General features: G+C 38.4%; 1 protein-coding gene across 3 annotated transcripts in view; it reads left to right on the top strand.

Annotated features, from left to right (window-relative positions):
* Positions 1–16,190, top strand: part of PCSK5 (proprotein convertase subtilisin/kexin type 5) — a 298,169-nt gene that overhangs the window by 137,632 nt on the left and 144,347 nt on the right. For all 3 annotated transcript variants that reach the window (XM_037901828.2, XM_007065550.4, XM_043547161.1), the window contains exon 8: positions 9,007–9,219. In XM_037901828.2, the coding sequence (XP_037757756.1) occupies positions 9,007–9,219 (213 nt within the window). The remainder of the gene's footprint in view (positions 1–9,006; positions 9,220–16,190) is intronic.

Here is a 16,190-nt window from a genome sequence, read left to right as displayed (position 1 = left end):
TGGTCACTCGACTGAGCACAGAAATTTTCTTTTACAGGTACTGTATAGCCCCCATGGCTGTGATATAGGAGCAAATAACAATTTTTTTGCTTCATGATTTTGAGTGAAAAATGTGGAGCTTCCGCTTTACAGTGAATAGTGTTGGTTGTTAACACAACAGAGATGATATCTCTTATTGCTCATTCTGAAGGACAGACTAATTGCACACAGTGTAGTGATGTTTACGTTTTAATGTCACAGCGATACTTCCTGATAACATAAGATGATATCATTGGCCTACATCATTTGTATAGGTTCATAGATTTTAAGGCAAGAAGGCATCATTGCATAGCAATGGGGTATGGGCAGCTCTAGACTGACCACCACTGCACAGCATTACATGGATCTGGCATTGACTCCCATACCACACCACTCATCTCGGGTAAACGGAATAGATTGATCGTATTTACCCTTTCATGGTTGGGTGAGATTTTACAGACCTCAACACATTTTTGTAGTTCTTTTCTGAACCCTTTCCAATTTGTCAATATCCTTTTTTTAAAGTTTGGACACCAGAAGAGGACACAGTATTTCAGTAATGGTCTCACTAATGCTGAATACTAAGGTAATACCACTTCCCTATTCCTGCTAGCTATTTCCCAGTTTACACATCCAGGAATCAGGTTTGCTCTCAGCCACTGAATTACATGGGAGATCATGTTCAATTAGTTATTAACCATGACCCCCTAAGTCCCTTTCAGTGTCACTGATTTCCAAGATGCAGTTCTTGAAACAAATCTTTATTTCTAAATGTATGTGACTGTGTTAAAGCACACATATTAGGACACTGAATGGTTTTGCAAGAATATCTTGTGCTGGATGTGCTCTAGTCCTTTCCAAATTAATGCTGCCCAGCAAACTCAGATTGGGTGACAACCTCCATATATGTCATGAAACTAGAATTTTTTTTTCAGTCTATGCTTTGCATGAAGTTGGCAATTCCAAGTGCTCTGCTAAAACACTCTAGATTACAAATACTGTCTTCCAATCAGTAAAGTAGCAAAGTTTAGTTTTCATAATGCCTAGATGTACTGTGATACTATGCATTCTGTTTTCTTTTGGAAATAAATAGACGATTCCTTTATAGCAGTACTATTTGTTATATGCAGTTTTTCCACAGATGATCAGTATGAAGTGCAAAAAGAAAGTTTACAGAAAATAAAATAATGTAACAAATGTTCCTACATTAGATTCAATGTGATATACACATCCAAAAGGCAGAAAAACTTGGAAAGAAAGTTACAGGAAAACATACCTCAAAATGTCCACAGTTTCCATACAATGTCACAAAGGGTATTGGAAACAGACTATATTAATTACCTCATCCTATCCCTCACACATTTGTGGAAACTGTTCTAACAAGCCAGAGGAGTGATATGGCCTAAGGGCCAGCTTTTCAAAAGGGGCCTCTTATTTTGGGTGCCCAACTTGAAATAGATTAACATAAAATACATCCGGTCTCTGACTTAGGATAAGTCTTAAATTGGGAAGCCAAAATTAACAAGCCACTTTGGAAAAAAATTGGGCCTTTCCATATGTTTAAAATGTACTCATTTCAGTGAGGATGCATTTACACAATACAAGAATCTGGTTAATTAAGTCTCTCATCCCCCTTCTCCGCAGAACTGTAGGGACCTGGACACAGCAGAGTCTGTGCTTGCCTGTGAGGAGAGCAGGATTTCATGAAGCCAGTTCGTACTCAAGGGTTTGCTGCACCACAGAGTGAGGTTAGGGTAAGGAAGGTGAAGCCAATAGATCTGACACTAAGACAGATCACATCCTTTCTCCCCAACCACACCCATGTGGTGGGGACAGTCCATACACAGGGGCTACTGCAGCCCTAAGTCTATAAAGGCAGCCATGGAGCAGCATTTCTGTTGCTTGTGTCTGGGAAGAGGATTCCTTCCCCCAATCCCTGTGAAAATCTCTTTACCTACCTTGTGTACTTTTCTTAGAAATGTGGATTTATTTTTCATTCACTTATGGAACTGGGGCTACAGAAGTCCCCGCTGAACAGTGTCACTGCTGAGCAGGTTGGCAGATGCAGAATCTGCACTCTAATGTGTGCCATGGAGCTGTGCTCTCCACTACTTGTGAATACCTGGTGGGAATAGGAGTTTAGGTATCACCACTAGGTCTGTACTTACATGGATCTGTTGGCCACAAATCCCTGTCTAGGGGGTTTCAACAGGTAACTGCAAAAGGACAGTAAGAGCTGATTGAATCCTCACTGTAGGTTAGGGAGGTGAATTCCATCCCTCACCCAAACCCTACATAGCTCTCGCACAATGCCTCTTTACTTGGGCTTTGTGTGATGAGAGAACTTTACCTATTATTAACCAGAAAGTGTCTCATCCTAAATCTACTCTTGGTTTAACAATATTTTGGAAAACCTGGAATTTTTGGTTTGTTTATTTTTGTTGGACAATAATGCTGTATGCAATGTGGTATTTCTTCATGGTAATAATGAATCATAATGAACAGATAACATGAACAGATAGGCAGAATCTATGATGCATGCGGCAGCCCTGTAACTGGCTTTATTTTGTTTTGTTTAGGAAAAGTAGAAATTCATTCCAGCATTCCACAGGTTCAGATTTCAGGTTTCAGCCAACCCCTTTTATTTTTTTTTTTGGTTGCACTTTAAGCACTAATTATAGCTCTGTGGGGAATAGCTTGAAGCTATTGAACCTGTTGTTCTAGTAAAGAGGCAAATAAAAAATATACTAGATGCATGTTGAAATATTCTTCACATATTCTATCACCATCATTACTGTGTTAATGCATAATCTGTTTTAGTTCTTCACTATGTTATATATTACCTGTACGTAGAATATTTCCACCATAACTTATTAAAGACACTGTAAGTATTAAGAAGGTGTAAAATCCTATGAAAGGGTGAAATACGTTTGTACTTTTTTTCTTTTCTTGTTTAGATTTCTGTTCTCTTTTAAGATAAGAAATTGGTGCAATTCAGAACTAAATTAAGGAGACAAGAGGAAAATAAACTTTGAAATCATGAGTATAGCTATGATTCTCTTTCCTTGCTCTCTATTTTCTATCAGCATGACTTATTTCCTCTACCTGGTGTAGGATTTCAAATTTATTAGGACCAAATTGCCTCTCATTGCCTGTAGCTCCCACTGCTCTAATCTCTCCAGGTCACTGGTTCTGTCTTCCTGTGTGTTTCCTACTCCTTCACACTGAGTTTCCTCTCCCTCAGCAAATTTGATCAATCTGGAAATGACACCAAAAAAAAAACCCACCCAGTAAAGAAAGAGAATCATTAACAGACTGCAGTTCCTGTTCATCTCTTAGGCAGAAGAACACAAGGATGCACAAGCAAGAGTAAGGTTTGTAGAATAGTGAATGAATACATGATTGTAACTTTCTAGAATGGCGGGACTAACTCTTGCCTCACCTGTTCATGCTTCATATGGTCAGTGGAAGTTGTTTCAGAGACAACTTGGAAATGCCCTGTGGACCACTAGTGGTACATGGACCACAGTGTGTAGATCACCACTCTACACTGATGTGTACCACTGTCAGTAAGGTATCAACTAATAAAGCTATAACCATGTATAAATTTGGAGCAATGGAGGCTCCTTTAATATTGTTGAGGAAGTTTTCCATGTGTCTTTACAAGAATGTTCGTATTGGCTGATTCCTGGCAGAATCTGGCCCTAAAACTGGATTAAGTGGCCCAGAAAGGATCACACCAGTGTAAGAGTGATGCTCCTGTGGTGCTGAGCTGCAGAAAAGCCCTTTACGCCATTTGTCCTCCCAGCTGCTAGCAGTACAAGGAAAAGAGGGAATGGCCAGAAGAAAGTGGGCATCCTGTGCCACCCCTATTTTTCAGCCTTTGTGGCCTTTTGCAGCTGGTATCAGTTAGAGCAGTTGTCATGCACAGTCTGCGCACATCAACTATACTCAGGAAAATATCTTAGTAAAATTCTTCATGTACCTAGACTGATGACTAAATGTCAGTGAAGCACTTTTGTTTCTTGTCAGAATTGAAGGCTGAGGGGTTTTGGTTGTGTGTGGGTTTTTTTTTTTTAAATATTCAGACATTTTATGAAGGCTAGTGACAAAGATAAAAACAGTAGGAGAATGTCTCAAAAAGTACACTGACAACCACAAGTAGGGTTTTGGAATGCTTTACAGTATTTGGAAAAGAGTCAGTAATATTATTGCAGGGGCAAGACATGAGAAGACATAGCTCTGTACCCAGAGGGGATGGTTGATGCATTTTTATCTGACATCGTTGGCATGAGCACTCTGAATGTTCTGCTGCACTCACATTCAAGCCCATGCCATTCCTCTATTATAATTCACATCACTGACTAGTGTTTTGCTTCTGTCTAAAAACATGTGTCTATATGGTCTGTAAATACAACTTTTGCTTTCAAATAATAAAAGATGCAAAACCTCTTGCCAGTCCCGGAATACACTTTTTGTCCTGACACCCTTGGGCATCTGGAACATGACAGATGGAGATTTAGCCAAATCGTAAAAGCTACAGTATGTTACATGTGTGTTTATCTTAAGTTTGTAACACAGCCCAAATGTCTCTTATTTAACTTCATATTTTGAAGAGAGACCAATTTTAAACTGGGTTCACATACAGTAGGACATCTAATGCTGTTGCTTTAAGTAGGTTCTTTGGTATCTAGAGTTACTAGCAAGTTTATAGTTTCCTGCGCACAAGTGGGTCCAATGAATTGAAGTGCGGTGTGAGGGCAGAGGGGAAAGGAGACAACCAAATAGTAATCAAACAATGGACAGTAAATGAAAACCAGAGCATACTTACTTGACATGTTATTTTGGGCAGGTTGAATTTGGGTTTTGGGTTTTGTTTTTTTTTAAAGACTGTCATTTGCTTTGCCAAATAGCTTTTAGGAACAAGATCTTAGCATATTGTCTAGACTGAAGGCTAAATTCCATTGTTTTCTGTGAAATGCTGAGTTATTAAATGTACCATATTGCAGTATGTTAGAGGAACTGGAATTCTTTGCTTCATGTGGATTAGAGGGAGGATTTCCCACCGCCCATTAGTCTATGCACCTGGTATTTATCTTTTATGGAAACAACATTAATTATGAACCTTTATTTTTTAAAGGCGACTGATTTTGAAGAAGTATATTTTTATACACGTAATAAATGTTTACCAAAAAATTCACAACAGAAAGGTCAACTGGGATGTAAATAGTTATCATTCCTGTTCTTCAAAGACTTATTTGAATTAATAAAACTTAAGTTGGTGTTTATTATTTTTAAATATTGCACTGCAGCATTTCTAACAATCAGGGCCTCATTTTCAGCAGCGCTCTATTTTGTGCAGGAGCAAAATTTGCTCACATATCTATTTCTACCTGCAAAAATCTTATTTCACATTATTAGTATTATTTATTTATTATAGCACTATCAATGTACTAGTGCTTTACAGAAATAAGGCACCTTTCTGTGGATAGAGGAACTAATAATTTGAGGTCTGTTCCTGCAACACTTTCCTCACAAGAGTAATCTTTGGTCCTCTGAGAAATTCCACTGCAGTAATTGTAGTAATAGGTTGAATCACATGCATAGAGATTATGGGATCAGTGCCCAAATTAGCCAAATGCAGCCATTTGAGCTGACCAGAAAAAATATTTTTTTCCTGTGAATAATTTCTACAAAAATGGAAACAAAGTCATGTTTGACTTTCTGAAGAAAAACAGAAAATGGAAACAGTTAGATTCCAAAATGCTATTGTGGTGCCTGATGGGAGTTGTAGTTTGGGTGCCTCACATTCTCATTCTCCTCTATAGCATTGGCTCCCTTATTGGACAACATCTCCCAAGACAGACCATGGCCTCACCTCTTAGTAAGTGGAGGCGATGTATCATGATAGTCCCTGGGGTGCTACATGGGAGATGAAGTCCAGCTGTGGAGTGTGACCTGTAGGGTACTCTTTGAGTGTGACCTGTAGGGAAGAATGGGGATGTGAGTCATTTGAACGATAACTCTCCTGAGGCACTGCAGCGATATATGCAAATTGATATATTTCATTTTTTGACCAAAATGCAGAAACTTTTGTTTTGAGGGGTTTGGGGAGGGAGGGTTTAATGAAAAATGAAAATTTTTGCAAAAGCCATCAGTTTTTATTGAAAACCCAATTTAAGATTGTCCTGGTAGATATCCAACAGCTGTCTTTATGTCAATTGCAGCGCACAAATCCACTCTATTTATAAACAAAACACACTGCTTGTTCTGGTGTGTGTGTGTGTGTGTGTGTGTGTGTGGAGGAGTTCTTTTCTTTTGCTTTTTGTTCGTTTGATAAGAATATTGTAGAGCCAGACAGGAGTGTAGACATCACTCTGGAGTGAAAACTGGCAGTGACAAACTAGTCAAAAGTGAAGGCTGAGGACGGATTTAGAGGAGGAGAGTGAGGTAGCTCAGCCCTGGAAGAAAGAGGGTACCAGTTGTAAGAGGCTAATGTAATCAGCAGAAATCAGCCAGGAGCATAGTAAAAAGGAAAGAACAGCCGCTCTTTGGCATGATCTTCTAGTCCCCTCCCAATCCTAAAGAAGCTCCTGAATCTCAAATCCATGGGCATGATGGAGTGAGTTGAGGCAGTAGATGGATGCTTTCAATGTCATCAGCCTGCCTCAAACTTGCAGGTATTCTCAAGCAAAAACTACTTTTCCCTCAGTCAGTATTTCAGGAAAGGGGAGAGGGAGCAAGAACAAAGTTAGGGAGAGAGGTGACCAGAGGATGGATGAACAGAATGAAGAAGACAAGCAATAGTTCATAGGTCTGATCTAAAGCCTATGGAAGTCATTGGAAAGACTGCCATTGACTTCTCTCAGCTTTGGGTCATGCCCTAAAAGGTAAAAGGGTTGTGAAAAAGCAGAACACAAAACAGCAAGGTGATGTTGCTCTTTCTTGGGTTCACACAGGGAGGGATGAGACCTGGAAGAGAGGAACAGAACCAGAGTCTACTGCTCTAAGCCAGATATAAAGACTGAGAGATGATGAAGCAGGGAACACAATGAACTGAACTTTCCATGTGCAGGAGCAGCACTGTTATATGAGTGGTCTGCTTGGGCATGGGTGTACTTGATAAGAGCAACCACAAAGTTAGCCCAGCATGATGTTGCTAGTATGACCATTTGTGTGTGTGTATGAAAATAATGTCAAAATCAGATGCTGTGGTATTAGTTGCTTGAATTGAAGCCCTGCAAAAAGTCTAGAACTGCTCCAGCCTTTTAAACAAGAATATTGTAATGTACTTTTTTATCACTGGAGCAGCTAAGATCAGCCAAAGAAAGAAAAAAAAATTGAAATAGTTATACTTCCTGGCTGGCTGGACTGGTCTTGTCAGGAGCATGTGGATTTCATAGTACATTTAACTTGGCGCCCTGGGATATTTTTTCCTCTGTTTGAAATGTTTTTTAATGAAAAATTGCATTTTAAAGGCATAACCTTATGTAAACACTAGCAAGGAGAATTTGATATTTAAGTTATTGTGCTGAGGAGAAGAATCTCTACAGGTAGTGAACTTTTATTAAACTCACAAAGTGAAACTCATCAATGTTTGTGAATTCAAGCACATATATCTACCAGAATCATGAACTGTGGGATTTTTTTTCTTACATTGATTTAGGCTCTATTACACTCAGCAAAAAATGCACTAATGAAAACCCCCTGTGCATCTGGATTAGATGAATCTTTGAATTGCTAATTGTTTAAGATTGTCCTGGTAGATATCCAACAGCTGTCTTTATGTCAATTGCAGCGCACAAATCCACTCTATTTATAAAAAAAACCAAAACATATGTACTAGTGAAAGCGAAGTAGCATGGGGCATAACATTAGTTCATCATACATAGGAATGAACCTACCACTTATACAAACCATATATTGCATGATGTGCTGCAAACAAATACTGTAAGATATAAATTAGACTATTAACTTAATTGTAACCAATGGGCTTTTTCCTTTGCCCTCAAAAGGATTAATAAATAATAAAATGATGTCATTTTGCAGAACTAATTAAAGACGTGTTTACTCTTTTGATTAAAATCTCTATCCTAATTCATATCATAGTGTTTGCTAATAGTCAATGGATGTATTTAGATTATGTAAATTATGGGAACCTCATATGTTAACCTGTTTATCTGCATGAAGTGCCTGGAATATGGAAAACCACAGTTCCCTGCTAGACAACAGGCATGCAGCATGTTGATCATCTTCACCCTTTACATCAACACCAACACCAAAATAATTATGGATTCATTTTCACTCCCACTATATTTATTTAGACTCACTTATTAAATTTTCTTAATATGTATATCTGTTTTAGGTCCTCATTCAGCAATTTACTTAAGCATGTGCCTAACTTCAATTAGATTACTGAATCGGGGCTGTAGGTGCTTAATGCTAATATATTAACAAAGCAACCCTTGCCTGTCCATTTTTGTTTTAACAAAGTGTTTTACATTTACAATTTATGATATTTGTGCAACTGCTCCAGTGTGGTTCATGGTACTTGATATTACTCAAAGAGTACATGGCGTCACTTGGTAATTCCAGAATGAGACATTCAGGAGAAACCTTATAAACAAATGTTTGTAGCTACAACGTGCTCTTTTTTTGTTTGTTTACTATTTAAATCCAGTATGATACATTTAATGAGTGCTGTGGCTCTTCTCCATTTTTCTTTGTAAGGCTGGACAGAATAGATCCAGACCTACAAATAGAATCTGAATTTAATTTTTGTTTTTAAGGTTGTGTTTATTCATCTCACTCATGTTTTGAATTTGGGAGGGTTAGCTCTTACCTCAGCTAAACTCTGGTTTTTCTTCACAATCTTCCACAATGAGCTCTTTTGTCTTTTTTGGGGGGAGGAGGGAAGGGGGGGGGAAGGGCCCACATGCTTACCAAGAAAAAAACATTAATCAAATCTTTCCTATTGTTTGTAAACAGGGACGAAATAAGTTAGGTTCCATTTTTGTTTGGGCGTCTGGAAATGGTGGAAGGAGTAAGGACCATTGCTCCTGCGATGGCTACACCAATAGCATCTACACTATTTCCATAAGCAGCACAGCTGAAAGCGGAAAAAAACCTTGGTATCTGGAAGAATGTGCATCCACCCTAGCTACGACTTACAGCAGTGGGGAATCGTACGACAAGAAAATAGTATGTGGTTTGTTTGTTTTTGTAATGCTATTTTAATTGTATGTGGTTTTGTATTTTCTATAATGATTTTTAGGGGAGGGCAAAATGACTATTAGGTCTTTGTGTCTACATGTGGGCTTGTTTGAAAAAATGTCCCCCTTGGTCAATATGGTATATATTTGTATACAAGTTTTAGACCAAGAATTTGAATGTAAATTTCTGCCACTGTGTGTAGCTCCTTCAGCCTCCTTGTATTCTGACATCCATAATTCTACACAATACATCAGGTATGGTCTTACTAACCCTTGTGACAGAGACTGATTTCTCCTTTCACTTCCACTATGTGTCCTACGTTCTTTCTGCTTTCCTAACTGCTTCCAAACTCTGAGCAGAGTCTCTCTGCTGTCATCCATAAAGATTATTTTCCTGACCAACACTTCGTAGCATATCACCAGACCTCAGAGCAAATCTCCTTTTGGTATTTTTTATTCAGTCCACATTATTTTTCATTTTAAAACGTGAAGTTACAGAAGCCATTTTCCAACCCACATCCCCATTTATTTCAGATTTACTGGGACTCAGCTTCCTTCGTTTTTTGTATTCATTCTCCCTTAGTCATCATTCATATTGCTGCCTATTCCTGGTAACTGAGAAACAGTAAGTAAAATTAGGTTCAATGCTTATCTGTCCTGTGCTCTTTGCCATCTCATTCCTTCCCAGACTATGGCTGTTTTCAATTAATTTTTGACCGGGGCTGTTTTTTTATTCCACTGGAGATTTCACTATTGTTGCCATCATTACTGGTCTTTATTTTTTAATTGGAGAGGCTTCCTGAAGTCCAGATAGACTGTCAACTTCTGTTTTGCCCCTCACTCTTCTTAAACCCTTATTGTCACTCCCTCAAAGATATTATCAGATTCATTAAGCACAGCCTTCCTTCTGACTTATCGTTGACCAGTCTACACCTGTTCACTGTGCTCTTCATAATAAAAAATCACAAGGTGCTTTTCTAATACTGAATATAACTTATACTTTCTAGAATCTTTCCTTGCTCCCTCCTTAAGCATGGGTTTCATGATACCTTATTTCCAGTTCTTTTCTTATTGCTAATGAGGAGTTAAAAATTCCTGCTCTAGCTTTTTTTTTTTTTTGTATTTAAATACCGTCTGCTGTGTCTTTCAAGATTCTGGGATGCCGGCCATCCCTTCCTGGAATCTTCCCTATTTTCAGATGATCTAATTTAAAAAAAAAACAAACTTGTTCTGAGGTAACTCTTCGTTCCAGTAATTTTTCTGTTCTTTCTTGGTGTCATAAATATAAAGGCAAGGGTAACCACCTTTCTGTATACAGTGCTATAAAATCCCTCCTGGCCAGAGGCAACATCCTGTTACCTGTAAAGGGTTAAGAAGCTCAGCTAACCTGGCTGGCACCTGACCCAAAGGACCAATAAGGGAACAAGATACTTTCAAATCTTGCGCGGGCGGGGGGGTGGGGGGGGGAAGGCTTTTGTTTGTGCTCTTTGTTTATGTTTTTTGTTCTCTCTTGGGACTGAGAGAGGCCAGACAGAAATCCATCTTCTCCAACCCATCCTAATCCAAGTCTCCAATATTGCAACCAGTATAGGTAAGCCAGGCAAGGCGGATTAGTTTATCTTTTGTTTTATGTGCATTTTCCCTGTGTTAAGAGGGAGGTTTATTCCTGTTTTCTGTAACTTTAAGGTTTTGCCAAGAGGGGGATCCTCTGTGTTTTGAATCTTAATACTCTATAAAGTATTTTCCATCCTGATTTTACAGAGGTGATTCTTTTACCTTTTCTTTAATTAAAATTCTTCCTTTAAGAACCTGATTGATTTTTCATTGTTCTTAAGATCCAAGGGTTTGGGTCTGTGTTCACCTGTACAAATTGGTGAGGATTATTATCAAGCCTTCCTCAGGAAAGGGGGTGTAGGGCTTAGGGGGATATTTTGCGGGGAAGACGTGTCCAAGTGGGCTCTTTCCCTGTTCTTTGTTTAAAACGCTTGGTGGTGGCAGCATACTGTTCAAGGACAAGGCAAAGTTTGTACCTTGGGGAAGTTTTTAACCTAAGCTGGTAAGAATAAGCTTAGCGGGTCTTTCATGCGGGTCCTCACATCTGTACCCTAGAGTTCAGAGTGGGGAAGGAATCCTGACACTTGGCTTCTCGCCACAAAAACTTTATCTCTGTTTTTGGCATCTTTCCTTGTTCTCCCCAATAGATAATAAAGCAAAGAAGTCATTCCATTTTCTAGCAATACTCACTCCTGTGATCAAATTTCCCATATGGTCCTTTCAAAGACCTTTGCTAACTTTTTTTTTTCAAAGTTCAATAAAATTAATAGATTCATGAATTTTAAGTGCAGAAGGAATCATTGTGATCATCTAGTCAATGCTCTTGCATGACTCATACAACAGGACTTCCCTGAAATAATTCCTGCTTCCAGTCCAAGTTGTTAATAATTACCCTCCCTGTTAAAAAATGGAGTCTTATTTCTAGTCTGGATTTGTCTAGCTTCAACTTCCAGCTGTTGGATCTTGTTATACCTTTGTCTGCCAGATTGAAGAGCTCTCTATTATCAAATTTCTGTTCTTTGTGTAGGTACTTATGGACTATGATCAAGTCACACCTTAACTCTCTTTGATAAGCTAAATAGAATGAGCTCCCCTCTGAACCTTCTCCCATTTTTCAACATCCTACTTGATGTGTGGACACCAGAACTGGACGCAGTATTCCAAGAGCAGTCACGACACATGGTACCAGATATATAGATTAATATAACCTCCCTGTTCCCACTTGACATTCTCCTATTTATATTGTCATGCTCTCTGGGGTGGCTCACAACTGTGAGTGCCTACCCCAGGGCAGACTGTCAGAAAATGGGGAAGACACCCCAGGCTGGTGTGTCAGCAAGCCAGTACCAACTGTGAGCTCCTGGATCACTATACCAGTCCTACCATGGAGTCACAGACAGTCCCTTAGCTACTCCAATCTGTCCTGCCACACAGACAAACCAGACTTAGTGATAAATGGTCACTTACACCAAAGATCATGTCACATTTAGGCTTCTCCCAGTCCCAGGAGACCAGACTTACCCCAGATCAAATGGTACTGCAGATCTTACACCAAAGATCATGCTGGCATCCAATTCTATAGTAAACCCACTAAAGATTTATTAGCTAAGAAAAGGAAATGAGAGTTATAGAGAGGTTAAAAAAGGTAAAATATATGTACAGTTGAGTCACCATCTATAATTCCAAATGGTAGCAGAAAGGTAGTAATCTGCCAGTTTCCCAAAAGTCTCTCAGGGCTACCCAGAATAACTCTGGATCTCCATCTTCTCGTTCAGTCATTCTGCCTTGTTAGAATCCAAACAGTCCAGAGATGAAGGATCTTTCATTAAATCCATTCTTATAGCTTCTTCTCACAGAAAACTAGCAGACAGGGTCACTGCCCGTGAAGGTTTTTCCTTTGATGACAGAAAGTGAGGGATGCAGTTAGAGTCTTTGACCTCCAATCATCATGTACCATGACTATTTGCTTTGAAATTAGAACTTTTCTGTTAGAGTTCTTCATTTGCATTCCACAAGGTCTCTTCTTGTTTGATGGATTATTTAGTTAAAGGGGTACACACAATGTAAATATTTGCTACTACATTATAACAGGATACAGATAAGTGAAAACAATGCAACTAACATCCCATTAGTTTTCATGAAGTTTAAACACCAAATACACTTGTATACATTTAACAATTACTTTGATCTAAACTAATACACAAGTGAATTGGCCTGGGACTCTGGCATGAGCTGGCATCTGGTCTGCTAGCGACACATATATATCCAAGAATCTCATTAGCCTTTTTAGCCACACCTCATTTAAGCTCATATTCATCTGATTATCCAACATGAACGTCAAGCCTTTTTCAGAATCACTATTTTGCATGATAATGTTCCCCATCCTGTAAGTATGACCTAAGTTATTTGTTGCTAGAGGCATGGCCTTACCTTTGGCCTATAAAAACATAGATTGTTTGCTTGCACCCAGTTTACCAAGCAATACAGATCACTCTGTGTCAATGTCCTGTCCTCTTCATTATTTCCACTTCCCCGATTTTTGTGTCATCTGCAAACTTTATCAAGTAATGATTTTATGTTTTCTTCCAGATCATTGATAACTATTTAATAGTATAGATCCAAAAATTGATCCTTGTGGGACCCCATTAGAAACATACCCGCTTAGTGATGATTCCCCATTTACTATTACATTTTGAGATATCAGTTAGGAAGTTTTAATCTATTTAATAAAGTCATCCAGTTTATCCTTTTAAAATATTGATACAACATTAGCTTTCTTCTAGTCCTCTGGAACTTTCTCAGTGTGTTTGAAGATTATTGAAAATCAACTTTAACAGCCCTCTTAACAGTCCAGCAAGCTCCTTGGCCAGCTCTTGTAAAACACTTTGATGCAAGTTATCCATACATAGTGATTTAAAGATGTCTAATTTAAGTAGCTGCTGCAGAACGTCCTCTTTAGTTACTGTTGGAATGGAAAGTATTTTGTCATCAAATGACGTGAATGCTTCTTCTGTCTTTTTCCCAAATACAGAGATATTTATTGGATGCTTCTGCCTTTTCTGTGGTATTATTTGTAATTTTGCCATTTCCATCTAGTAATGGATCAACACCATTTTTAGGGTTGCTTTTGTTCCTGATACACTTAAAGTACTCCTTCTTCTTCTCCTTGCTATAGAATCTATAGCCTGACTGTAAATTTCCACTTGTGTCCTTTTACTTCCCTTGTCAAATTTCTAACTTCTAATTTATATTCGTTGCTATCAACTTCCCTTTTATACATTTGTTTTATATTATATATGTAATGCTTTCATTTCCCCTCTTAGTCAGGCTGGTTTTTTAACCAGCGTAACCTTCTTTCTTGATTGTGGAATTGTGACTTTAGGGTCATCTAGTAAAACATTCTTAAACTGTTCCCAATATCATTCATGTTTTTCTGTTTAAATTCTTTCTCCAGCCTGACTTGTTGTTACATCTTGTGCAATCCTCCCATTCTTCTTCAATCATCGTTTTCTCAATCATTTCTTCCATTCTTTTAGGTAAGTCTTACTCCCTGTGTTTACACTTCTACAATCTCATTACATCAGGACATTTATATTGCTTACTTCTGAGATGTTCCTCACTTTTGACCCAAAATTACCTCAACACATTTTTGGTATTATCACATTTCCATTATTGTAAATTTACTTGTAAGTTGAATCATGAGAATAAGGTTAAAGAAAATGTTGTTTAGTCTACAGATATTTAATCCTACATAGCTTTTAAAATTTATTGCATTATTATATTTCTAATAATGATAATACTTTGCACTCATATATTGTCCTACTTCCAAAGATCCCAAAGTGTTTTGCAAACTTAAATTTAGCCGTATGTTATCCTGGTGAATTAGGGAAATCTGACACCCATTTTATATAAAGGCTTATATGGCAAAGATATTAAGGCCTACATTTTCAAAAGTTCCATTTTTCTTAACTTAGAATGCCAATTTGAGACATCCAGAGCCTGCTTTTCAGTGGAGATGAAGAAATGCACCTTTTAGTTGAAGTCAATGAGTTCTGTGAGTGCTCATTAGTTCTGAGAATTGGGTCCAGCAGCTGGTATCTCCAGTGATCCAATCAACGTGGGCTGATCCAGCTGCATACATGTTAATCAGTTAAGGCACGTGCAGTGCCAGCTGCCATAGGAGATTACTGTACTCCCTCGATTCTCTGCTTATCATGGCCCAGTTCAGATCCTGACTACTCTTATTCAAACCACCATCTGTTCGCTTAATGGCCACACTGTAGGGGTCTGATTCTCCACTGAGTTATATCAGGTTTATACCGGTGTAACTCCACTGATTTCACACAGTCGAGAATCAGGCCCTAAATATTCCATCAAAGACCCTTTCCTCTTCTTCTGTGTTGCACTGTATTACCAGTTGACTCCTGAGGTCCAAAACCTCTCCTCAGGATGTTTTACTGCTGGTAGCTGACACCTCAAGCAATACTTCCAATAACAAAGAAAAACATTGTTCACTGAGTGCAGGAAATAGCCTTCTCCCCCAGTATTGTATACAAACCAGTCACCTTCCTTTGGACAACATTTGTGTTAGTTCTTATATTACTCTAAGGTCAGCTCTAAAGAGAGATGAGGTGAATTTGCAGAACCAACCCTTTAACTGAAAGAATTTAAGAGTTACAAGTAACAGCTGTAACCTATCAATCAGTGTCCTCAGAGCACACACGCAGAATGATGACCCTCTCCCCCATCTTTCTCTCTCTCTCACATCTGTAGTAAGCCATCAATATAGGGTTAAGGATAAGGATAATATTAATATTGCCTATCCTCTAACTTGCTCACTATAACACACCTTTTCCAAAAGACCTGTTAACCCTAATGTCCCCAGCAGAGATGTTTTGACTAATACACACAAGTGAAAATCATCACCAGAAAACATAGCAAACTCCTTTACAAAGCCAAAAAATCCTGGCACTAAGATGATGCAAATTCAATTTCATTATGAAATTAGACGGCTTTTTGCTGCCTCACGTCTCCCATCCTTAGTTTTTATGTTGCCTGCTTAGATGATCAGTCCTTTGAGACAGAGACCTCATCTTCATTCTTTTCCACAAACTGACAAGGGCATTGGTGGTGCTGTATAAATATAAATAGCAAATAATGATCGGAAAAATAAAGATTAAAATATTTAGATAAATTAAATTTAAACCTGTCCTGAGGACTATACTTCACACCCACCCACAAAAGGAAATTAGATAGAAAGGGCTTGATGGCTTCCTCGTGGAATAGCAGCAGCAGCTTTCTTAAGATTGATTTCAGAGTAACAGCCGTGTTAGTCTGTATTCGCAAAAAGAAAAGGAGTACTTGTGGCACCTTAGAGACTAACCAATTTATTTGAGCATAAGCTTT

Source organism: Chelonia mydas, chromosome 5 (assembly GCF_015237465.2).
Source record: "Chelonia mydas isolate rCheMyd1 chromosome 5, rCheMyd1.pri.v2, whole genome shotgun sequence".
Classification (NCBI taxonomy): domain Eukaryota; kingdom Metazoa; phylum Chordata; order Testudines; family Cheloniidae; genus Chelonia; species Chelonia mydas.
The sequence above is the reverse complement of the archived record's forward strand: the minus strand, read 5'-3'. Positions and strand labels throughout refer to the sequence as shown.